The sequence below is a fragment of the Megalobrama amblycephala genome, linkage group LG12 (assembly GCF_018812025.1).
Source record: "Megalobrama amblycephala isolate DHTTF-2021 linkage group LG12, ASM1881202v1, whole genome shotgun sequence".
Taxonomy (NCBI): Eukaryota; Metazoa; Chordata; class Actinopteri; order Cypriniformes; family Xenocyprididae; genus Megalobrama; species Megalobrama amblycephala.
Window position 1 is genome coordinate 30,267,093 of NC_063055.1, and position 26,301 is coordinate 30,293,393.

General features: G+C 37.4%; 1 protein-coding gene across 1 annotated transcript in view; it reads left to right on the forward strand.

The window, feature by feature from the left end:
• Positions 1–25,731, forward strand: part of si:dkeyp-14d3.1 (transmembrane protein 132C) — a 417,700-nt gene extending 391,969 nt beyond the window's left edge. The window contains 3 exon segments of the mRNA XM_048210503.1: positions 9,291–9,564; positions 14,317–14,508; positions 24,197–25,731. Coding sequence (XP_048066460.1) covers positions 9,291–9,564; positions 14,317–14,508; positions 24,197–25,393 — 1,663 coding nt within the window. The 3' untranslated portion in view covers positions 25,394–25,731.
• Positions 25,732–26,301: the final 570 nt, after the last annotated feature.

Sequence of the window (26,301 nt, forward strand, 5' to 3'; positions counted from 1 at the left end):
TATAGTTATTGATTAAAGTTATCATAGTATTGATTTTGGGGGTCCTTGGGTTTGCTAAAAGTCTGTGTGGTGTGTCAGTGAATCTGTAAAAGAAAGAAATCCTTGAGTTATGAAACAAGCCACATTTGGGGGGTTGATCATTTTAAACCTATTGAAAATGCTCCTGGCTGCAATTTCCCAGCATGCACCTATAATATTTTGTTGTCATTCGAAACTGAAGTATAAGGATACATTTCACCTCTCTCCTTATAACCCACAGGGAGGCTTGGGCTTGTGAATTCAAAATAGAATAAAGTCAATATATACGGTTTCCCGGAGGTATGGAGGCAGTTTCCTCTATGTCTCCATTTTCGTATGTCCCATGTGGAATGATTCGCAATGCGTGTGAGAAGCTGAGAATACAGAATATAAAATATGAAGCTCTTCATAGGTGAAATTTGAAGTTCCCGACGGGTTGCTCTGGCTGTACATGTATTCGGTGGATTGTGAATCCAGTTTGAGGGAAGCTCTTGAGACGGTTACAATACTGATTCATTGAAAGTTTGAGCTAAATGGGAGGTCCCGTACATTGTGTGGTGGCATTCCTTCCTAAACTTCTCTACTCAACTTTTTGACAACATAAGTAAAGTACCTGACATGTACATTGTCGGCTTTACTTTAAAAAAGTACGTAGGAAAAATAGGCAGTTCAGCAGACTGACAGTGCAGCACTGGAAGGAAGAGTGTGGTGACAGTGATGAGTTCCTATCCGTTTAGTTCTGCAACATATCTTTTTTAAAAAGGTGCGTCCCTATTTTGACCTGACTTTTTTTTGCTGTGTAAGACTCCCAAATCCAGTAACGGGCGACCCTATGTTGCCCTTATGTTGTGGCCTCAACACTATGTTGCGGCCTCCTTATGCATGGTTTGCACCCTGGATTATCAGTACACCACTGGTTTACGGTACTATTACCAAAATAACTAACGGTATACCCGTTTGTTAGTTGAAGTGCATGTTTTCTTAATAGCTCATTTTGTGGTTTATGTTTGGATACACATCAAACAAAGCTGTTAACGCTAATGAGTTGCTCTATGTGTGTCCACAGAATGAATGTTAGATGCTAATTGCTTCACGCTTCTTTTTATTTTTACATCAACCTGCTCATTATGCTTTTCTATTTATGTCTTTCTAAGAAGAAGTAGGAGAAGAAAAGGTGTTTGTGTATGTAACTCTACATGAAATGTCAAGCACCAGTAAAGCTGAAGTGTGTATGTTTTTCAATGGTCTTTTAATTTAATTTTCGATGACCAGTTGGCCAGTGCAACTCTAGTTCCCGTACAATTTGTTTTGCAAATGATTCAGTTGCGGCTTTTTGAGGATTCTAAGTAATCAGATGATAAGTAATCAGATGTTCAGATTGTTTTCGATTTGACTTCCACGATTTAAAACCTGACATTTCAACGTTTCTTTAGACATAAGTCTAATTTTTTTGTGATTAGTATTCACTAAGTTACAGTTCATTTTCTGAGAACTATCAGATTGGACTTCTTTCAGAGGGAGACGAGAGATCACGCATCATGTTAGTTTTCTTTATTTTGCAAAAACCACAACATTTTGTTTTTACTCTGAGTGTACACAAATAAAAAAAAGATATTCCACAGATTAAAATGGTGTATAGCTCTTAATTGTATGTGCAACATTGACAGAGTATTTTGAGTCTCTTTCACACTGGTAAGAAAAAAACCGAGGTGGTATCGCCGGCGATACCTCTGACTCGAGGGAGTTAATTACTCACCCTCATGTTCGTTCCACACCCGTAAGACCTTCGTTCATCTTCGGAACACAAATTAAGATATTTTTGATAAAATCCGATGGCTCAGTGAGGCCTCCATTTGCCAACAAGACAATTAACACTTTCAATGCCCAGACAGCTACTAAATACATATTTAAAACGGTTCATGTGACTACAATGGTTCAACCTTATTGTTATGAAGTCACGAGAATATTTTTTGTGCACCAAAAAAAACACTGCTTCATGAAGCTTTGAAGCTTTACAAATCTTTTTTTTGTTCTTTTTTTTTTTTTTTTTTTTCTTCTCGAATCAGTGTTTTGGAGCGTGTATCAAACTGCCAAAGTCACACCCCCCAGTGGTGAACCATTGAAATTTTTAAACATTTCATTTACTGAAATCACATGACTTTGGCAATTTGATACACTCTAAACCAGTGGTTCCCAAACTGGGGTATGTGAGGTGACAAAAGGGGGGTACGTGAACAAAATGCTGAGCAGTTAATTTAATTCTACTTTAAAATAATTTTAAAACCGAGCATGTTTTTCTAACTGCCAAAATGCCGTAAATCCAGTACATTTAATCATATTACTTCATCATTTGCAGTCAAAAATTACTGTATCCACACATATGATAGATTGCGTGCAGCATGTTGCCTCATATTGTGCTAAATTACTGCCGTTCTTAACAGTGCACCTATGTAAAAGAGGGGATTTAGCACTTAATCGCATGAAGAACAAATAGACACAGATAGTGGATTAATTTCGATTTAAGACTAGAACTTTCTCCGATACAAAAACATACCTTGTGTGGGTTCTTGTATTTAATGATGATAACGAGCAAGAACACAATTGTTCCCAAATATCCACATGACTGTAAACGTGACATTATTATAGTACAACAGGTCAAAAAACAAAACATAATTTTTAAACACAGTACTGTCAGTATTTACTCTAATTTGCAATGAAATAATAGTTCTAACGAAAACCACAGCAGAACTACAACACAGTCTGTGTTTCGCAAACAATTCTGCGGCTTTGAGCGAATCGTGACGAGAGTCAATGATTCAAAGATTCATTCACAGTCACTTGTTTCGTTACTGAATGAATGACTCGATGACTCACTCATAAAAACAGTGACTGGCTGCCACCTACTGGTGGTTTTAGTTTAATATTTAAAAGTTTTATTTAGTTTTACCATCATTGCGTATTTCTCTATTGAACGTTTTTATTTAAAACATTATTTATTTTATAAAGTTATTCATAAAGGTAAAAAAATGCACTGGAAAATCAATTTGGGGGCAAATATTGTCCCTTAATGGTAAAGGTGTGACTGCAGTCGAAGTGGAAGAGAGGGGGTACGCAGAAGGATAGTGATCCCTTCAGGGGGTACTCAAATCTAAAACCTTTGGGAACCACTGCTCTAAACCACTGATTCGAAACAAAAGATTTATAAAGCTTCGTGAAGCAGTGTTTTGAAATCTCCCATCACTTGAATAAAGTCGGTTTTTTTTGGTGCACAAAAAATATTCTCGTCACTTCATAACAATAAGGTTGAACCATTGTAGTCACATGAACTGTTTTAAATATGTCTTTTAGTAGCTGTCTGAGCATTGAAAGTGTTAATTGTCTTGTTGCCAATGGAGGCCTCACTGAGCCACCGAATTTTATCAAAAATATCTTAATTTGTGTTCCGAAGATGAACGAAGGTCTTACGGGTGTGGAACGACATGAGGGTGAGTAATAAATTGCAGAATTTTTATTTTTGGGTGAACTAACCCTTTAAGGGTGGACCCTTTTAAGATTAATTAGCAAGTGACTGCCTAGCAACACCATAGCAACTACCCACAACACCCAAGCAATGCCCTAGAGACTGAACATCTTAGCAGTGAGTTAGTAAATTCACTGGGAAAGTTGTTAGGGTGACCTCCAACTTTTTTTAAAGAAAATGTAAAAATCAGTTTTCTGCTGGTAACCTCAATGTGTTTTGTGACTGAGCTATCTAATTTTTGTACTCATTTGAAATCCCTGTTCAAATTAAGGTGAATATGATCAGTATGTAATAATGATTGTTTGGACAACACTAGTCAAATTTAACTTAAATGAGGCAAGTGAGAAAGCCTTACACCAGCAGGATCTTCATAGAGCTGTTTCTCCAGTAGTAGGAGGTTGTCTGTCATGGTGGATCGAGTGGACTCTAATGAGGGGCTCGATTGCCGTCCTCCTGACAGCCTCAATCTCAGAGAGCACTAACAAGATGGCCACCTGACGCAATCATATTCTGATTCTGTGACAGAGCCCATTCTAAGATTCCAAGTCCATTCTAATGTCGCAGTCCTGTGGCAATAATGCACAATGCTGTGGTGACACCTTAAGAACCCACTCAACTCATGTTATAGTATTCTTTACACTAGTTACTTCAGCAGCACCCACATGCTGCTTGGTGTTGCTAGTTCAGTCAAACTTAGATTTAAAAACCCTACTTATAAATGATGATTAAACAGTCGGGTTCTGGAAGTAAAAACTCTATTTATTTTCTCCAAAGGGAAATTGATTTTGAATAGTAACTTATAAACCTTTTAAACCCACTGTGAGTTAGGAGGTTGTTAAAACAGTGGAATTCCTGGTGAAAAATTACATTATCCATTATGCTGTACAAAAAAATTATACCAGTCAGAGTCGAAAAAAGCAACACTCCTCTAAAGATCTTGTTAGCTCCATCCATCTATAGCCTATATATATATATATATATATATATATATATATATATATATATATATATATATATATATAATCAACATTTGTAAATAAGTAGTTTTATGTTTCCATCATTAAAGCTGTTAAAGGATTAGTTCACTTTCAAATTAAAATTTCCTGATAATTTACTCACCCCCCATGTCATCCAAGATGTTCATGTCCTTCTCTCTTCAGTTGAAAAGAAATGAAGGTTTTTGATGAAAACATTCCAGGATTATTCTCCTTATAGTGGACTTCAATGGCCTCCAAACGGTTGAAGGTCTTGTATTGTATTTTTGTCCAATTTTCAAATACTTTTTTTGCTTCAAATCAACATTTGCAGTGTTGTGATTCACCTCATAGCTGGTTGGCTTGGTTCATGGCTTTTAACTCTTTAACAAAGATTTTTTTTTTTTTTTTTTTTTAAATAAAAGTCAGCGGCTCTTCCATTGGAGAAAGTGTAAAGGCCAACTTTTATCACTTGTGCCTTGATAACTAATCACATTACAGCCTCAACGTCATTGAATTTCTTTCAGAGTTGTGCGACAATCAATCACTGGTTGCGGATACTGAAATGAATAAGAAGTGCAATAAAACTGAATACTACCTGTCACAAAATTTTTGTGACTTTGCGGATAAAACTGCCTTTTATTTTTTTAACAGATCTTGGAGGCATGCCTTAAAGCCACTTTATTCATAAATCAGTACACTAGTACTGTCAATGTTTTTGCCTGCAAAATTTTGCTGAAAATGTGGCCGCACCTTTAGATAACAAAATATCTAACCAAGTGCTATTTATTAGATAAATATAATATATAAAAATAGAACAAAAATACTTTTCAGTAACACTTTACAACAGGGGAATTCAATTAAATTATAGTTCCAAGAGGTCCGGTCTGTATATTTACTTCCGAGCAGAGGTCCGGACAATTTTTTTTGAATAATTTGGAACAGTGGGCAACAGTAGTGCTTTGTAAAAGAAAAGAAAAAAATCCTTAACAGTCAAAATAGTCATCAAACATGAGTATATTGGGCACTCAAAGCAATGGTGTCTGAAAATTAAAAACTCCATAAGTTTAGCTCATTTGGATATGAATATTAAATGGAAAGATCAGATGTTTTATCAAGCTATTATTATTTTTTACATTTAGATACCTATGTATGGCAGTAGGCCATGTGACTAAACAATACTGTATGGGGGTTTAGAGTTGTTCCTCTTGAAATCTGGACCATTTTATATTTTGTTTAAAAATAAAAACAAATAGACAACATGCATAATCAAAATGCCCTCATAATGAGCAGAAAAAAAGTTAACTAGTAATTAAAAATGGTGCTACCATTTCAAGGTCTAGTCCGGAACCGGACTGCGGTCCGATATTTGAAGATCCCTGCTTTACAATAAAGTGAGATCCCAAACACAGAATCCTATTCCCCTTTATCGATGTTCAAAATAAAGCTCGTTATTGTGTAGCTTGTTCTGATAATGTTATATGTAATTTAAAATATATTATCATATTTTGATGGTTAAGAATAAATGCCCTATAAACATTTTTTATCAGGCACCAAATATAGTACCTATAAAAAAGGTCAACTAATGAAGTAGCTTTGGGGTCCAAGAGATTTAGGATTCTGCAGAGGAACAGGATTCTGCACAACACCAATTTCGGAAAAAAAAATCAGCTGACTAAGTTTAGATCAGAGGCCTCACCAATTTCAGTGCCCCTGGTTAATGTTAATTTTGTTGTTGTTAGCAAGATTCTTTCGAGGTACCAGGACATGATTTTTTTTTTTTTTTTTTTTTACTCACTCAAATGGCTACATCTCCACATGTATCCACTAAAATGCATGCTGTTAAATGAAAGATTTCATCGTCAGCACATCACGACTAATTAGCATGCCTCCACTAGCCATGCTCACCTAGCGCTACAGAAAGTCAAGAGACTCTGTCAGCAGTTTATGAACACGTGTAAGGCCGGCCCAGACACTCATTAGCCAGTGGTAGAGTTGGCTCACACAACTGCAGTCTGGTCTACATAGCGCATGCCAAAGTACATTCATCCTTCCTGTGATTATCACAATGTGAACGTGTTTAGCAAGGATGAACGAGCATGTTAAAAATGGCAATGTCACCTCACATTTGTTTTATTTGACCCAGAGACATTTTTCATCCAAGAGAGGAGAAAATGTCAATTTTGGCTCACCTCAAAATATGGCAGAGTGTTTGTGTGTGTGTTTTGCATTCACCACTGATTTCCCTCTCCATACACTCTCATTTATCAGGGCATAACAGGCATGACCTTGCTGAAAACAGCATTACGGTTTGGTGCTAGTGGGCACTGATGATCCATTTGTTTACCGCTATATATTTGTATGCAAGTATGTAAGAGAGAATCGCAAAGCTCTTCAGCCTCTGTCAAACGCACTGCCAGTTGGTCCGTGTAGTGCGTGAGAGAGAAACTGACCCAAGAGAGCATTTTTGTGCTCGTGCCAAGCCTGTAGCGTGTAGAGTGCCAGACTCTCCCGCACTTTACGGACTGGTGTTAACAGTGTTCTCTCAACACCAGGCAGGCATGATAAAGTCCAACCGCTGGGAATGACTATTCTAGTATGTATCAAGGAATGATGCTGTGTGAGAGAGATATCTGGTGCTATTGAGGGAGGGCTGCCCCCTTTAAGGGACATCTGTCTGCTTTGTGGAAAATATTGTTTATTGAATCATCTTCAGACCTCCTGTGTAGGTAAATAACCGAGCGCTGCCACCGTGATCTCACCCAGAACAGCTGATGGCTAAATCACAAAAAGCAACATGTTAATATCCTATCCCTTCCCATGAAGACATTTTTAAAACTGTGGCTTTTTTGAAAGTCTATGGATGGATTTTTTACATCATAAAAAAATTGAACCATACTATTTTAAATAATAGCATGGTTGGGAACATTTTGCTCTTGTTCTTGACTAGCCAATGGGTTTTGACTACCTGGAGTTTGAGAAAAGCAGTTTTTGAATGTCACTGCCTTAAAGTCCATTACCATTGTTTGGCACATTTTCTTGGGTAAAATCCAGTCATTTTAATAGGAATCCATCAAGAATTCTGCAAGATTTCCCCATGCACATTTCATTCAAGTTCAATTTGGTCACACAAATTCGAAAAAAAAAAAAAAAAAAAAATGCTTGGTTTGAAATTGACTTCTGTATGAGCCATGCTTCATACATTTCATACATACACTATTGACAATAGACTATGGCTTTCACAAAATTTGGCCAAAAATGTGACCACCTTTTAGGTTTAGTTCACCCAAAAATGAAAATTCTGTCATTAAATTTTCACCCTCATGTCGTTCCACATCCGTAAGACCTTTGTTCATTTTCAGAACACAAATTAAGATATTTTTGATCAAATCTGATAGCTCAGTGAGGCCTCCATTGAGAGCAAGATAATTTACACTTTCAAGTATCTTTCAAGTTTTTAGTATCTTTCTGGGTCTTTGAAAGTGTAAATTATCTTGGTGTCAATGCAGGCCTCACTGAGCCATCGGATTTTATCCCCAAAAAAAATCTTAATGTGTGTTTTGAAGATGAACGAAGGTCTTACAGGTTTGGAACAACATGAAGGTGAAAAATCAATGACAGAATTTTCATTTTTGGGTGAACTAACGCTTTACGCTAACAAAATATCCAAACAAGTATAATAAATGCAATGTATAAAAATAACACCAGGAACACTGTACAATACGGTTCATTAGGTATCATAACTAACAACAAACAGCCATTTTACAGCATTTATTAATCTAAAATGTTTGTACTTTGTTTCTAAACACCTTTAAAGTGAATGAACTAATTACCTGTGAAAGAAGCCATACATTCATTCAGTAAAAGTATGATTTGTATTTGTACTGTCTTGAGTGTAATAAACAAAAGCAGTAAAATATGTTATATATTCAACAAATATGTATTTTATGTGTGGTAAGAGGGAGAAATAATTAATGAGGTGGAACAAAACAATTGTTCTGCATGTGAGTGGAGGATTTTTCCATGCTGTAATTGTTGGATGTGATTGCATTATGAAATGGGTTCAATTACAGTGCTGTGAAAGTCAATAAGCCACATTACCATACCTGCACACACTGTAATCTGAACCCGAGGACCTACACACACACACACACCCCTTCCTCACAGATAGCAAATGCTATGAATTTAGTGCAGTCTCTTTTCAATGTTCAAACACAACATGGAGGTTTTCTTTTGCTGTACCACGCAAAAAAAAAAAAAAAAAAAGTCTAAAAAGGACCATGACCATGACTTTATTTTTTCACCTATAGATTGTGCGTGGGTATACTTAAACATTCATGAAGTGATTTTGACTGGAATACTTGAACTGATCATTGATTACTAAAGCACATTAAGCTCTGTCTTTGAATATGAATATGTGATGTTTGTGAAACTCATTACCTTGATCCACCGGCCTCGAACATCAAAGCAGATAAAAAACGTCCTCAAAGAAATGAGTAGCTTCATTGGACTTACCGCTCTTGCTGTAAATGTCACTCAGTCATAGAGTATTAAATAAAACCGATTTGCTTAATTAGCCTCTCTTGATTAGATGCATCAGCCTAATGAAGCTTAATGGAGGCGTGTCAACAAACAGTTATTTCTGTCAAAAAAAAGAGGTTGTTTTGTGAAAAAAGGTTGTTTTTCTTTCATGAAACATGATTGGGTTAAATGCTAAATATTACAGAAAAAATTACTATCCTGGTGCAGATTTAGACATTTATCCTTTCCATTCTCAGGTCAACGCGGAACAGCGAAGATGATGATGATGAAGAGAGGAGAGGAAAGACGTGTACTCTACAGTACCAGAGGACCATGGTGCGTGTGCTCACACACTTTGTGGCCGAATCCTCTGAGACACGAGGACAGGTGGCCCACATGCTAGGCAGTGACTGGCAGGTGGATATTACGGAGCTAGTCTGGGACTTCCTGAAAGTAGAGAATCCACGAATCGCCAGGCTGAGAGAGGGACGTATTTTGGAGGGCATGGACACAGGCATGACCAGCATTCAGGTATGTGTATATTTTCAATATCTGAAAATGTTTTGCCTGCCATTTCAAAGTCATGTGGTGCGACCAAAATGAAACCAAAATGAAATGAAAACAAAAGTTCAGTATGAACAAATGTATTGCTCATGGTTAGTTCATGTTAGTTAATACATTAGTTAATGTTAACAAATTAACCTTATTGTGGTTTCATTTGATCATCATTAGTTAATTATAGTCGTTAACATGAACTAACAATGAACAGTACTTCTGCAGGATTATTAATGTTAGTCAGGTGTCATTTCAAAATTTACTAAGTAAGGGATAATGTACATCCAACCGGTTGTTATCTCAGAATAAACCCTGACAGGGTGATCAGGAGCCCGACACGAAGCGGAAGGGTCTTGCATCAGCCTGCTGGATGTACATTATCCTGCTTATTAAATGACTACTTGCCACATAATAAATAATTAGACATGAAATATTGATCTGAGTCTAAATATTTTATTAGCTCTTTAAACGCAAAGTTTCCACAGAGAGAGCAGTTGCTAGCGCTTCAAGTTCAAACTAGACGGACATTTAAGAGATACGCTACAGTCTTACAACATATTAAACAGCATTTCGCCACAAATAATTATGGGGATAAGCGATCTTTAGCATGAAAGTGTTTTACAATCGTACCTGTTTTTTTGTTTTGTTTTTTTTTTTAAATCTTATAATACAACAGTGTATAAAACAATAGTCGCAAAATGGCAGCAACTGCGTTTGTATGAAACAAGAGAGAGCGAGTCCATGGTACTGGATGACAATTAAAAAAAACTGTACAAAAAAATATTGATTTGACTGAGTTTTAATATTTTATTAGCTCATCAAATGCAAAAATTAAAAAAAAAAACATTCCTAGCAAGGTTTAGCGCTGCTGACTTCAGTAACCCGGATGAGCCTGTGTTATCTGTTTTCGGCGGCTGTTCAGCTGATTATGTGTGTGTGTGTGTATATATATATATATATATATATATATATATATATATATATATATATATATATATATATATATATATATATTAGGTCTGTCAAAATAACGCGTTAATTTCGATTAATTAATCTGAGAAAAAATAACGCGGTAAAAAAAATAACGCAGATTAATCCATTCCGTATTGACCTTTGAACCTGGAGCCGTTCTAGCCACCATTCGACTGTAAAATGAAGGAGGGAGATGACTGCTGCGCTGACGGACAGAATGAGCAGAGCTCCTCACTCTCTCTACCTCACACATAATAATCTAAATCAACTGACACAATGCTAAAAGTTCGTAAGACCGAATCCATGTTTCACAAGGCGCATTCGGAGAATGTTTTTCCTGAATAACCGTTGGGTGTGAATAGTGCTCAAAAGAACGTCACCTCATTTTCTCTGAAAGGTGCCCTGCACGTGCAGCTGACATAAACCTAGGGCTGCACGATTAATCGTATTTTAATCACGATAACAATTATCTGCTTCTCTCGATTGATTTCAAATAATCGTCACGATATTGGCCCGCTCATTATTTATCCTGAAAATGTGTTTTTCTTTGGGAATATGCTTGTGGTTGCCAGATACAAAGAGCTTAAATCCCCCAAATAGAGCTTTTCCCTTAAACGGATACTGTCTTCCCGGTGTTTTACTTAATATGTGCAATCCGGCAACTCTGTGCACGCGCTCCCACTAAATGAGGAAGAAGCGCTAAAGATCTGAAAACAAACGTGCGGTGGAGTTTAGCGATCTCCACAGAGAAATTCTGCTTCAATGAAAGTGAATACAGCCAGTATTTGTTTCTTCACATGCCACTTGTACTATTTGTGTGACTAAATCTGCCATGATCAAACCTTCAGTGATGAATTTCAACAAATGCAACACGTATCTCCACCTCACTTTTTGCAGAATGCACTTTTGCAACATTTGTGACAATTCAATCTGAAAAATGAACATAATTTGGAATTATTGGAAATAATATTAGGAGTTTTGTTGTTTTATTTTTTTGAAGTTCTTAAAGGTTTTACCAGTTTTCATAATGTTAATCATTTAAAAATGATACATAGCCAGGGATATAAAAGCATCGTTCTTTGCTTACGAATTTGCAGGGCAATCTGAATCTGTAGTTTGTCTCTTTTGCAAATGAATTGTGTTTCTTTAAAAATCTAATGTGAATACAGATTACAAAGCGCTCACCAAAACCATGTGTTTTGTATTGATTTACCATCTAACAAAGTTTTTATAGTTGGTTAAATGAAGTCGGTGTGCCACCTACAGGCCCTTTTGGGTGAAGTGTAGGTTGGTAAAGAACTTGCAAAATAGCCATAACTACATTACCCTTTTTGATAGAATAATCGTGATTAATAATCGTGATTTATAATTTTGAGCAAAATTATCGTGATTATCAGTTTTACCATTATCGTGCAGCCCTACATAAACCACACTTTCAGTAAACAAAAAGAAAATCCTATCCAGTGGTGAAGTGTTTTCTGTGTTGACAAATCTTTTGCGATGTCCTAATAACAGTCGCGATTCGTGCGTAACACGTCAACGTCCGCTAATGTCCAATTCTCAACCTAATGACTCATTTGAACAGATTCATTTTAATGAATCATGACAACAACTGATCTGTCCACACAGTCTATAATGAATCATTTACTCGAACAACTCTGAAATGAGAACATAAGTGTGCTTACCCCATTTAGCAAGCGTGGTTAGTAAAATTAGCCTTAATAATCCACAATATTTTCAGGTTATTTAAATGACAATGTGTAGTAAATTAGGCCTACCTATAAAATCAGTTAGTTTAGACTGGAGTGAGGTGAAACCAGAACAAAGCAAGTTGTTGTTAGCTAGGTTCATTCAATTGTATATGATAGAAAATTATATTATTAGTTAATATAACTTCTAAATGCTACTTTTTAATACTTTTCAGGTTTAGCAAAAAAGCATCTTCTCTTACAAAGCTATAAAATCAATTTTTTTTTTTTTTTGCAAAGAGGGCAAGAAAGAATTACAGTGAGAGTGACGGGTACTTTATTGTCAGTATCGGGCTCGCAGATCACGTAGGTATGGCATTTTTACTGTTTGTGTGGATGACCATGTCTGTCACCACCGAAGACCACCAAACCCTGCATTGATTCATTTGAATTGAAATATTTAATACTTTCACAGCAAAAATTATGTATGCGATTAATTTAGATTAATTAATCACAGAGTATGTAATTTAAATTTTTAATCGATTAACAGCCCTATATATATATATATATATATATATATATAGGCCACCACCAGCTTTGTTGTTTTAGCAATGTTTTAATGACAATCCATATTTATTTTTCAGTTTCTTTATTACAATACAAAAAAATATAAGACAGGAAATATGTACACAAAATGGAAGAAAAAAAAAAAAAAATCTGAACAAAATTGTTTCTTTTAGCAAAAATCTGTATTTAGTGTGACCTCCTGGACTAATTCCAGTTTCTCAAAGAAACTCTGAGAGCCAGTTTCCTGCTATTGCTCAAGTGTAAGGGGAGGTCACTAAATACTTTTTCCCGTCTGTTTAAATACCGCATACACATTTACTGTATTTTCTGGTTATGATCTAATAAAGGGACTGATAAATAATAATATATGGCCATTATATCATTGCTAAAACAACATCTAATGGTGGCCTAAGACTTTTGCGCATGCACACACACACACACACACACATTTTTATATATATGAAAAAAAAAATTCTAATAATTAAGATGTATACACTAACATGTATTCAAGATGTAAGGAAAATGTGGTGTAACTGTCAGGTAAAAAGTTAACTCTTTCCCTGCCAGCATTTTTTTTTAAAACAGTTGCCAGCCACTGCCAGCATATTTTGTTGGATGAATATCTGAACATGCAATATATCAAAAGAATAAAAAGTTTAATTCTAGCTTCATGCATTATTTTTCTATCAACACTTGAATGTGAAGTTTAATAAATAAATAAATAAATAACATTTTGAAGAAAAAAAAAGCTGAGAAAGTCTCTTTTTTTCCAAAGATTACAACATGCATAAGCAATGCTTTTATCACTTGTTTCTGCTTCATCACCTGTTTTGATCCAGAGATTCTGTACCCTTTCAGAAGATGCAGAATATCGCCCCCTAGGGTTTAACAGTAAAAACACAGAAAGATGGTAAACTGAGTCAATGGCGGGGAAGTTAAATTAAAACTTTAATTGGAAAAAAAAAACAAAACAAAAAAACACAGGAAACCAATGTTAATACAAAAAAGTACAGTTCTAAGAACTTGCCACATCTTTTTTAAACCAGATTTTTCCTTTTCTTTGTCATTGACTTGCACTGTAAATCAAAGTACTCCTCACTGTTCCATTGTACTTTTTCTGTAAGTCTGAACACAGCTAATACTAAGACGTTACCTTTTCCGCAGCCCACTTTTCTCTGTCTCCAGGAAAGTGGGCTGATATTGCAGCGAAAACATGTGTCTGAGGAGGTGTTAGTCATCTGGATTTATTTTGTTTTTCCTGTCTGCTTTGAGACCAGATACCTAATATGTGCTCGTCTGCAGTGAAAGTGTGGGCAGGCAGGAGACTGTCTGTAACACCTTTTTATTGCATCAATCACTAGATGGATTTACAGCTCTGTGTTTCTGATATTTCTCCCAGTAATTGGAAGTAATCCTTGTGGGCAGAGCTGTATCCACCAAGCCAGATTGCTTATGATGCTTGTATTTAATAATGCACTTTTGTGCGTATGCTCTGCTCTAGGTTCTGTCCCCGCTGTCAGACTCTATCCTGGCAGAGAAGACGGTGAGGGTTGTGGATGATCGAGTGACCATCACTGAACTGGGGCTGCAGTTGGTCAGTGGTCTCACACTCAGCCTGCAGCTCAGCACAGGAAGTAACCGAGCCATCAGCGCCACGGCAACCACACAGGAAGTGCTCAGCAATCCTAAACAGGTAATTTTGGAAAATCTACAAGGCAGAGTTAAATATGTGCTCAGATTCAATATGTGCTGTTTACTGCCAAACAAATACAGAAGGACAACAAATTAGGGACTGTGACTTACACCGAAGAAACAAGCATTCATGTAGCTTTAAAAAGAAAGAATCATTCAAAAGAGAATCTTTGCTTTATTTCTACTTTGTTGATAACAAATCTACTTATACACCGATCAGGCATAACATTATGACCACCTTCCTAATATTGTGTCGGTCCCCCTATTGCTGCTAAAACAGCCCTGACCCATCGAGGCATGGACAAGACCCCTGAAGGTGCTGCTGTGGTATCTGGCACCAAGATGTTAGCAGCAGATCCTTTAAGTCCTGTAAGTTGAGAGGTGGAGCCTCATGGATCAGACTTGTTTGTTCAGCACATCCCACAGATGCTCGACTGGATTGACATCTTGAGAATTTGGAGGCCAAGTCAACACCTCAAACTCGTTGTTCGTGCTCCTCAAACCATTCCTGAACCATTTTGCTTTGTGGCAGGATGCATTATCCTGCTGAAAGAGGTCACAGCCACCAGGGAATACTGTCTCCATGGTGTACATGCTATGCAACAAGGTAGGTGGTACGTGTCAAAGTAACATCCACATGGATGGCAAGGACCCAAGGTTTCCCAGCAGAACATTGCCCAAAGCATCACACTGCCTCCACCCGCTTGCCTTCTTCCCATAGTACATCCTGGTGCCATGTATTCCCCAGGTAAGGAATGCACACGCACCCGGCAATCCACGTGATGTAAAAGAAAACGTGGTTCATCAGACGAGTTCTGATGCTCACATGCCCACTGTTGGCACTTTCGGTGGTGGACAGGGGTCAGCATGGACACCCTGACTGGTCTGCGGCTATGCAGCCCCATACGCAACAAACTGTGATGCACTGTGTGTTCTGACACGTTTGTATCAGAACCAGCATTAACTTCTTGTGCAGTTTGAGCTACAGTAGCTGGTCTGTTGGATCGGACCACACGGGCCAGCCTTCGCTCCCCACGACCCTGTCGCCAGTTCACTACTGTTCCTTCCTTGGACCACTTTTGATAGATACGGACCACTGCAGACCAGGAACACTCCACAAGAGCTGCAGTTTTGGAGATGCTCTGATCCAGTCATCTAGCCATCACAATTTGGCCCATGTCAAACTCGCTCAAATCCTTACTCTTGCCCATTTTTCCTGCTTCTAACATATCAAACTTTGAGGACAAAATGTTCACTTGCTGCCTAATATATCACACCCACTAACAGGTGCCAATGATGAAGAGATAATCAGTGTTATTCACTTCACCTGTCAGCGCTCATAATGTTATGCCTGATAGCCATATAGAAGGACCAGGAACAATTAGGCAATTGTTAAAATTGTTTACATCAGCACAAGCAGGTATTTTGATGGATCATTAGTTCCTATGTTCTGTATAAGAAATAGCTTTTCTTAATTTCTTTGCAATACATGTAAAACAATATTATTTTGCATCTGATTATCATTAAGTTTGTGAATTAACTTGTGGGAAAAATTAATTTCAAAAGACAGTAGTTAAATGCTGCAAGTCAACACTGAAATCACAAACTTAATACTTAATCAGAATATAATGTTCAACAATATCTTGTTAAAGGAATCTTGAGATTCCTTTATTTCACAGTAAGATTTGTTAAGCTTTAGGCCCAATCCCAATTCTATTTTATACCCCTTCCCCTTGCCCCTTGAAACAGAGTGTCAAGGGGTAGGGCTGAAAATATTCCCCTAAGAAATGGGACACCACTACTAGACCGTTACACGTCATCATAAGTCGTCGCTAGCTCCTACGTCATGTTTATCACACAAGATGCCATCGATAGCTGTAGTGATCTCTGTTGCTTGGGCGACAGCTATTTTTACTATTAGTGCACATATCTCACAGTAATCAGGCACAAGCAACATAAACGTTTAACAGATGACTCACTCCCAAAGTTGTTTTGCTGTGTATTTCGATTTCAAGAAACACTGCTTGTTTTCTGCACGAAAACGTATGAGCCTGCGTGTTTCCTCAGGAGTCCCTACATACAATACTGACGAATAAGCACGCAAACTGAATGCACTTTTTGTTTATATAATGAAACGTACACGTATTTATGGACGTAACCACAACAAAACAATACATTAATCAGGCATGCGGCAAAAAGACAAGTTAGCTGCCACCGGATTTGAATTTATGTTGTCAAATCAACGCGGGTTTCAAAAAAATATAAAAAAATATGTTGTGGAACTATCATAAAGTAAAAAACATTAGCAACTTTTTTCATAGCGATTTTAACAAATCTTTTTTCGGAGAACATAACCGTATACATGAACTCAAGATTAAAGGCAACATAAAACAAGTGATTATTTATTGATAAAATACTGTTTACCGTAAGAAAATACTTACATTTATGGGTCTCTCTGCTCGCTCGGTCGGCCATGTTGGAAATTTATCATACCCCTTCGTCTGAAGCGTGGTCCCGAAAAATCTTCGTTTGAAGGGCTACCTGGCCCTTCCCCCTACCCCTTCCCCTCCAACCAAATGAGAATTGGGACACTCCTACCCCTTCACGTGAACGCGCGAAACAAAGGGGAAGGGGAAGGGGAAGGGGGAAGGGGAAGGGGAAAGGGAAGGGGAAAGGGAAAGGGAAAGGGAAAGGGAAAGGGGAAGGGGTAAGGGGAAGGGGTAAGGGGTAGAATTGGGATTGGGCCTTAGTCTCTTGGAAAACAGTTTGGTGTGCGTTTCTCTGGAAATACTTCCTGGAAAAATGCATTCACTAACAGCTGCCCATTATATAAAAACACCTTCAAAACTCACCGCAATTCCCTCTTTCTATAACAGCCTATTTAGGGAGCATTTTTCTACACTGGTCATTTGTTACACAATTATGATGTATAACCCAGGGATGAAAGTAACTATGGTTGCCTATGGTTACAGCTGTCATGCTTAATTATGTCTTTGTTAATGGAGGTTTATGTGCAGTGCCTCAGTACCTGGACTCAATATAATTATCTTCTAGTTGACAATCTTAATCAATATGACACACCTCAGTTTAGCAGCAGCGCAGTGCTGTTAGCCCAGTTCTCCCAATTAAGCAAGACATACGTGCGTGTTTGTGTATTTCAGAGGATTTAAGTCTGTTAATTCCTGTGGAACCTGGTGTGACAATACATATTAAGTACCAGAGAATGGAACCTGAATTTCAAGCAAGTCAACAGGATATTGAAAACATACAAAGATAATTGTATTCTTCCTCATATTTTATGCAGAATTACCACTAAAACTGAATGCCTCTGTTCAAAAACCTATTGAGCTGCCTGTTTCCTACAAAGGCAGCATCCTAAAGGGCATTTTATTGTGTGTGTGCAAGCTAGCAAGCCATCTCTCATGCGTACAGGCACTTTTTCACACACACGTGGACAACGAGCTGTAACGGTTATCTTTCGTGCTGTTCAGCACCGTCCCCAATCTGCAGTCTGCCACAGTCTCCTATTAAGAATGAACTGAGAACACACAGATGGTGTGCACCATGTTAAATGTGCTTAAAATGCCCATAGCTGAAATGGAGCCCCATAAATGACTGATTTGGAACACTCTACAAAGCAGCAACTCTGCTACAATCAGTAGTGCATCACATAAAACACTTTCTCATTTACACACGAGACACAACTAAGATAAGACTTTAATGTACTGTATGTGACATTAAGTAGCACTTGCAGCTCCGCGCACATAGTGGTTGCAGAAAAATAGCGGTAGCAAAATCGATATCGGAATGCAAAAAAATAGTCTTTATTTTTACAGAATACTGTCATTGAAAACGCCCTTTGAAGCTAAATGGAGATGTTTATGTTGCAAATCACACACTGAACTGATGAAACCTGCAATGATTAATCTACTATTTAAAGCTACAGTCCGCCATTTTTCCTCTTTGACGCCATCTGTTTGAAACATGCGATTGCAGTCATATGCGGAATAGTTATCGTTACGTGGGTTTTGCATCGGCACAGCTCAGTGCAGATGAATCTAATGTTTGCTGTCAATCACTAAACCGGTGTGGATACTGCACTTCAGAATCACAGATTCTACGTCTTGAAAGTATGACCAATATAAGAATTTTCACTGGAAAATATCATCTGAACAAGTAAGTAACATTTCTGCCACTTTTGTTCTGACCAACTGAGGAAAAAAGCATTAGGCCTACAATAAATCGCGCTGCTAATGATGATTAAATCTAACGATCGCTTAGCTCGGATCACGCCAAACCGTGCAAATTATTATTACCGTTATATTGTTCTCAAATTGTTAATGTTAACAACATCAGCATTGCGTGACTATCCCTGCGTCTCAATCAGCTCCCTAGCTCGTGAATCAGTATATCATGTAAATGTGGCCGATTCCCTGATCAGTGCCCTGACTACTGAACTAGGGAGCTGAATGAGACGCACGCTATGTGTATTTAGTGTATATTAGAGTTACCTGTAGATTTCAATTTCTGTAGCCACTCCACAGTCAAAAGTCTTTTGCTTTTTTGACTACAGGTGAATCTCCAGTTGTCACTGATGATTGTCAGTGTCAGACTGACGTTTAATTATTTCAGCTGCTGTGAGAACAGACTATATATGATCCACTACAAGCAGCATCCTCACATGATAAAACCGACTTGCCTGGACTCTTGTTTTCTGTTTACGGACGTGGCGTAATGATGCAAAGACAAACTGCTGCATGCTCGAATTTCCCGCGGAAATCCACCAGGTCGCTCTTATTTTAAAACATTATTACAAGTTTACCGTTGTGAATCGGGCTAAGATAAGGAGAGTTTTGAATACTGGCTAGTTATGTACTTGCTCAAAAATTGATTTTGGATCATTTTTAACCAAAAAAAGTTACGGACTGCAGCTTTAAGTAGGAATTTGATGTAAACAGTAAGTCTACATAATATTCACATATGCAGTTACAGCTAGGGGTGTAAGAAAATATCGATTCATGTGAATATCGTAATATTATGTTTGGCGGTACTCTATCGATATTTATTTATTTACACCCAAAATTTGTGGCTTTGTGTTCGGTATAAACCGTAAACTGTGTAAAACCTAACCACTAGATGTCCGTGTTATCTCAGAATGTAAACTGATGCAGAGCTGGAGAAGCGCGAGGTGCATACATCGTTAGCGTCAGCATTAGCAAACCCAGCTCAAAAGACAATAGAATTATTCCACTCCCACCGCGGTGTACGACACTGAAGTTTGGACTCATTTTGGCTTCAACTATAAAAAAAAACACTAAAGAGATCGACAAGAGTCATTGTGTTTGCAAAACAGGCCATGTTAAAATCCAATACTTGGGAAATGCATTGAATCTGAGAGCTCACTTAACATCCCGACGCCATCTGCACTGCTGAGAGAGGCGTTCGATAGAATATGTACTGCACACTTCCTCTCAAAAACAAAATAAACAACAAAAATGACAGTGGTGGCAGCAGAAAGAAAGCATCTGATCATAGCAATGTGGATATTTTCACCAGCCCTGTTCAGCACTTCAGTGAAGGCACATTTATTTAAGCACATTATTGTCACATTATTGCTTTTAAGCAGTCTATTATACAATAGACTGCTTAAAAGCAAGCAGCTTTACAGTATTAAATATATATACAGTCATGAAATGGACTATGCACTTTCTGTTGTTAAATAGTTCAGAAGTAAAAACTGCTATACTGTGAACCCTTAAAACACCTGCAGTCACTTTACTATTTTCCCTATACTTAGATTGCACAAAATAATGATTAATTATATAAATACAAATGATACGGTAGTATTGATTAAATAAAATAAAAAAAAATAAAAAATTCCAGGTTTTATGCATATGGTGGCATTCTTTTGTTTTCTAAAATTAGATCCTCTTTCAAAAAAAGAAATATCGCAATATATTACTTTTCTTACAGTATCATGAACATAAAATTTTACATAGATAACTTTTAAACAGCCTATAACATTTTTATTTCACAACTCTGACTTTTTTTTTTCCTTGCATTTGCATTTATATCTCCAAGTTCGAACTTTATAACTCACAATTGTGAGTTTATTTCACAATTCTGAGGGGGGAAAAAAATCAGAATTGCGGGATAAACTTGCAATTCTGAGGAAAAAAGAGAGTATATCTCAATTATTTTTGTTTTCCCTTCTAAGAAATGCGAGATATAAACATTTGCGAGAAATAAAAGTTAGAATTGTGTGATATAAACTCGAAATTAACCCTTTATTCTTTTATTCTGTGGCTTCCATAGACTGCTACTGCAGAACTGTCATTTTCACCAAATTGGTCTATAAAACAAACATAAATTACAGTGCCATTCATTATAAATGCTAAGCCTAAACAAATGTATGTAAAGCAAAACAGAAGCTACCAGCATGTCAAAAATGTGCTGTACAAATAAACTTGGGCTCATATACCTCTCATTCAGAACAAATCCAAATATAAATGTTTTGTGCATTATGCAAGTTGCTTTGAAATATGGAATAAATTGCAGCACATTTAAGATGATAAAAAAGTGACATATGTTACAGGCAATATGGTATTCTTTTTTTTTTTCCTTCAATTATTCTTTCAGTAAAACTTATTTTCTGTTGCAAAAATATCTGAGTTAAATGAGCTTGGATTCAATATGTGCCATTTTCTGCGACAGGATTTTTAAAATGAAATATTCACATAGAAGGCCAACAAATTAGAGAAAAATGTCTGTGATTTATCCTGAAGAAACAATCATTGTTGTGGCTTTAAAACGTGTCATTTCTGTTTTGTTGAGAACAAAGCTACAGAACCAAATTCTACTAACCGATCGCTTGTATCAAAATAACTTGCAACAGGATAAACTGGAATGCAATGATGGCCTTTGCACTAATGAATACCAATTAAGTCCATCTCGAAGAATGCTGGCCATTAGAAGGGTGAAAAAATCTAAATCAGATGTGTCAAAGAAAAGAAAAGAAAAAACAACAACTTTAAAACACATTGCAAATCCCGAATATATAAACGCACTACAAAATCCTTCTGGAGCTCACAGTATGCTTTTAAAGTATTACAGATATCATCATGAGCACCTCCCTCATTTGTGGTCTCACTGCATGATTAGAGTGCTCTGGGAGATTCCCCTCCCCTCTAGAAGGATTTGTAGCGTGTTATTCACGGACAGCGAGCACTGATGTCTTGGTAAGTGAAGAGCTTAAGACGCTTGTGTGTTGCAAATCCCTATATGCAGCCCCATATCCGTAATGGCACTGTTATCTCTTCATATCTTTTAATCTGACTCCTCCTGACCCTCCAAGTACAGCAGAGACCACTCTGATCTCATGGCCTACATTAAAGGATTGCTGTGTGGAGTCAGACACAGTATATTAGTAAAGTCACACGCAGTGACATGAGCTCCACCTCAATATGAGGGAGCAAACTCATTTTCTACTGCCAACACAGGCACTGTACATAGACAGCATTCTTTTGACAGACCTGGTGAAAAGCCTCACCTACACCATTGACAAAAAAATTACTTGTATTGTATTATTGACCATGAAACTATTTTGCTATATACACATCACCCATCAATGTACTATGGTTTAATAGTTAAAAGTATATGATTTCATAGTTTTGTCACTCACATCATCATGATACGAGATTAATCTCCATTTTTCAGAAATGGCAGCTGTGACCTGAAGACACAAATTGTCCTTGTACTGCATGAGATATATGTTGACAGTAAAGTTCTACTATTTTATCTAAAGAAGTTAATAATACAGGGTTGATGAAAGCTCTAAGGTGTGCCGTTATTTCCAGGGAAATGCACAGCTGAATTAGTTCAATGTCTTGAAATACAACATCTGAACGACGTCTTGAGGTGTGGTAACCATTTTATAAGTGGAATAATTGATTCTGGTCTGTTGAATTATTAGAAAATAATTATTTTCCAATAATTCAATGGCCTGCTGTCAATTATTTATTACTTAAAATATAAAAATAAAAAATAAAATCAATCATTTTAAGTGCAACAAGTAAATTTAGGCATCACAACATAATAATGTACAGTAAGAAAAAGGGATATTCATTTTGAAATCTGCTAATATATATATTTTTTAAGATTAACCTTAAGTGAGCACTGGATGACAGCAAAGTAATCTCAGGGGCTGTTTACATGGCAGTTTTCAACTAAAAATGAAAAACTTTATGCATTTACACTAGGGGTGGGGGAAAAATTTGATTCTTAGATGCATCACGATGTAAGATTCTGAATTGATTCACAAATGTCAAAAATCGATTTTCTAAATGTTAAATGATAACGTAATGTTGACGGAAGGTAAAAGGCAGAACTCTAAAGCGCGAAAGTGCAGTGCCCGGACAGTCTGTGGCATGCACATAACTCTGCGTGTCCACTGGCGTGGAGCGAGTGGAAAAGAGCGAGTTTTTTCAATTCATTTATGGAAGTTGAGATTCACGCTCACGTGCAAGCATGAAGCTCAACTTCCATAGGAATGAAGTATAAACGCTCGCTCTGCTCTGCTCACTTCGCGCCAGTGGATACACACCATAAGAGACCCACGATGGCTGAGCGAGAAATCCGACCTGCACTCTCTGCATTAAAAGCTAGCGTATGGAAGCACATTGGCTTAAATGAAGTTGAAGGGAAAAAGCACCTGGGTTGTGTTTCTCAAAAGCATTATAAGCCTAAGTTAGAGACCATTTGTAGCAATTGTTCTATAATCAACTTAGGCTTACAATGCTTTTGGGAAACGCTACTCTGGACAAGCCACACGCAAGTTATGTTATTGCTATATTGCTTATTGCACATAAGAGGAGGATGTTGGTTAGAAGTCTATTATTTTATTATAGTGATTCAGAATATGCTGAAGTATTAATTTACTATAAGTAACCTTCCAGTTGACTTGCCAAATCACTTCCATTTGTTCTATTGATAAAATGTATTATGATGGATCAATACAAATACTTTGCTAGTACCAAGTAGTTACACAGTGGCAAAAAAGAAAATCTGTTTTTGGGGGAAAAAAAACAAAAACAACATGCATTGATATAAACATTGTTTCTTTACAAAGTGACATTGCCAACTACTTGTCTGGGATGCGTAATACAGCTTTAGTCATTTTCGTGAATCATCTGTACAAAAAAAAACAATTTCCATTTTATTATATCGTTGTCATGTACAATTAAATACCGATTGATACAATAGATGATATGGTACAAATTAGGGCTGTCAAACGATTAATCGCGATTAATCGCATACAAAATAAAAGTTTGAGTTTGCCTAATATATGTGGGTGTACTGTGCATAATTATTATGTATATATAAATACAAACACATATATTTGAGAAATATTTATAAATATATGTATTTATTTATATTTTATATAATTTATATTATATATAAATAAAAATTATTTTGTACATAACATATTTCTCTTAAATATATACATTAATTTGTGTGTATTTATATATACATATTAATTACACACTGTACTCACACATATATCATGCAAACTCAAACTTTTATTTTGTATGCGATTAATCGCGATTAATCGTTTGACAGCCCTAGTACAAATACATATTTCGTTGCTGAAGCAGTCAAACATATCTCAATGTTCTTTTTGCTCTCTATAGGAGGCGCTAATCAGTGCTTGGCTGCAGTTCAGCGATGGCTCCATGGCTCCTCTGGACCTGTACAACCCTGAGCACTTTATTCTGACTGCTACCTCTCTGGATGAGGATGTAGTGTCCGTACGTCAGGACGCTGCAGGCCAGTGGCCGGTTATTTCTGCACGAGCCGAGGGGCAAGGTCTGCTGGTGCATGTAGAAATGACGGTATGTGAAGTGTGTCAGAAATTTAAGCGCCGAAGTGTCCTGGCGGCTGGAAACTGCAACATCCGTGTAAAGTTCGGTCATAGCGAAAGCGCCTTAAGACCGGGTGACTATGGCCAGGATGGAGAAGAAATGGACAATAGACCAGGTGACCGCAGACAGAACCCATCTCTCCCGGACAGGACCGGAATGGACAACCACTACTATGGAAGCTCCATCTCAGACATGGAGGATGGTAACATGAGACGAATCACCACCACGACCAAAACAGCCATCATCAGGAGACCAGGTGGAGACAAGCTCTCAGACGATGGGAGCCAGTTGCCCGGCATTCCAGTCGATTTCTCGGACTTCCCCGCTCAAGTGGACCTTCCCCGAGGACATAACGTGGATGAGGACGACCTTCAAATACCTCATGGACTTACTGACCTTGAAATTGGGATGTACGCTTTGTTAGGTGTCTTCTGCTTGGCTATTCTGGTCTTCCTCATCAATTGCATCTCATACACTCTCAAGTACCAACACAAGGAGATGTCAATTGAGGGCCAGGAGAGCATGAACCATGCTCACGACTGGGTGTGGCTGGGAAATGATGCCGAACTTCTGGAGAGCCACGTGAGTTTGTCTCCGCAGACCGATGAGCACATCACCATTATGGACTCTAGCTTAGGTGGGTTAGAAGAAGGAAGCCACCTTCTCAATGGTGGTTCTTTGCAGAAGAACGTTCATGGCCAGGTGCACAGAGGAGCCGACACCGCTACAGTCTGCACAGGGAAAGATAGCAAAGGCGATTCGCCGACGACCAAAAGGAAACGTGTGAAGTTTACCACATTCACCACCATCCCAGTGGAAAGTGTCAGTCCGGCAAAGGAAAATTTGGGAGTCGATCCTGACGATGACATTAAGTGGGTATGTCAGGATGTTGAACTTGGCGACTCTAAGGAACTTCGAAACTACATGGAACGGCTAAACGATACGGCTTTAAAGGAAGTGGCTTAGTTGAATCAATGTGTGCGAACTGAACTCACCCTTATGCCTTTGTAATAGAGACAAGTACGAGCCAGGGAACAACTGCTACATAAACCTTACTGAACACAACACATCAGCCATTGCATAAAGGATGTCTAAGCATTTTTGTGGTGTGACATGCCAATAGTGGGACAATGCTAAGACAGCGAGAACAGCAGACATATGGCAAAATATGACATTTTAACAAGATGAATCAAATCTTTTTTGTATGTTCATTTATATTCTGTTCTCTATTCTCTTCATTTTTTTAAATGATTTTATTTTAGCACCTTTTGTAGTTAAAAACAAAACAAAAACTAAACCGTATTTCCAGGCTTGCCAATGCTCTGCACTCACTTATGAGGCTACAGGACTGTATGCAGATGGTGACATGTAGATTAAAGATTGTAATATTAATGAATCATTGTAAATAAAGTGCACATAGAATGGTTTGGATTTTGGAGCCTTATGAGTTTTATTTCTGGCAGGTGTGCTTGCTGGATTCTGGATATATTTAGATTTACCAAGAGACCTTGAGTCACCAAGTTTGACATTTCTGTTTTGGTCGTTTTTTGTTGGTAAAGAATGTCACAAAACCTTTTCCTCAGCCTGAGATGTAAACATGTTATTCAGCCCAGTACTGCCTAACTAAATCAATTAAACAGTTCCTCAAGGCTCTGTTTAAATTATACTTTATTTCCCAAATCTCAGTTATAACCTTTTGTTGCTAGAAGCGTCAGAAACAAGCTGTTTCAACTGAGATAGGAACCTTATTAAATTACTAAAAGAAACTCTGCTCAAGTCATTTTTGACCATGGAAATTCTCTGGGTTTAAGAAATTAAATCAATTATAAATTCGAAAACATTAAAGAAATCAATTCTAGTCTAATTCGCAACAA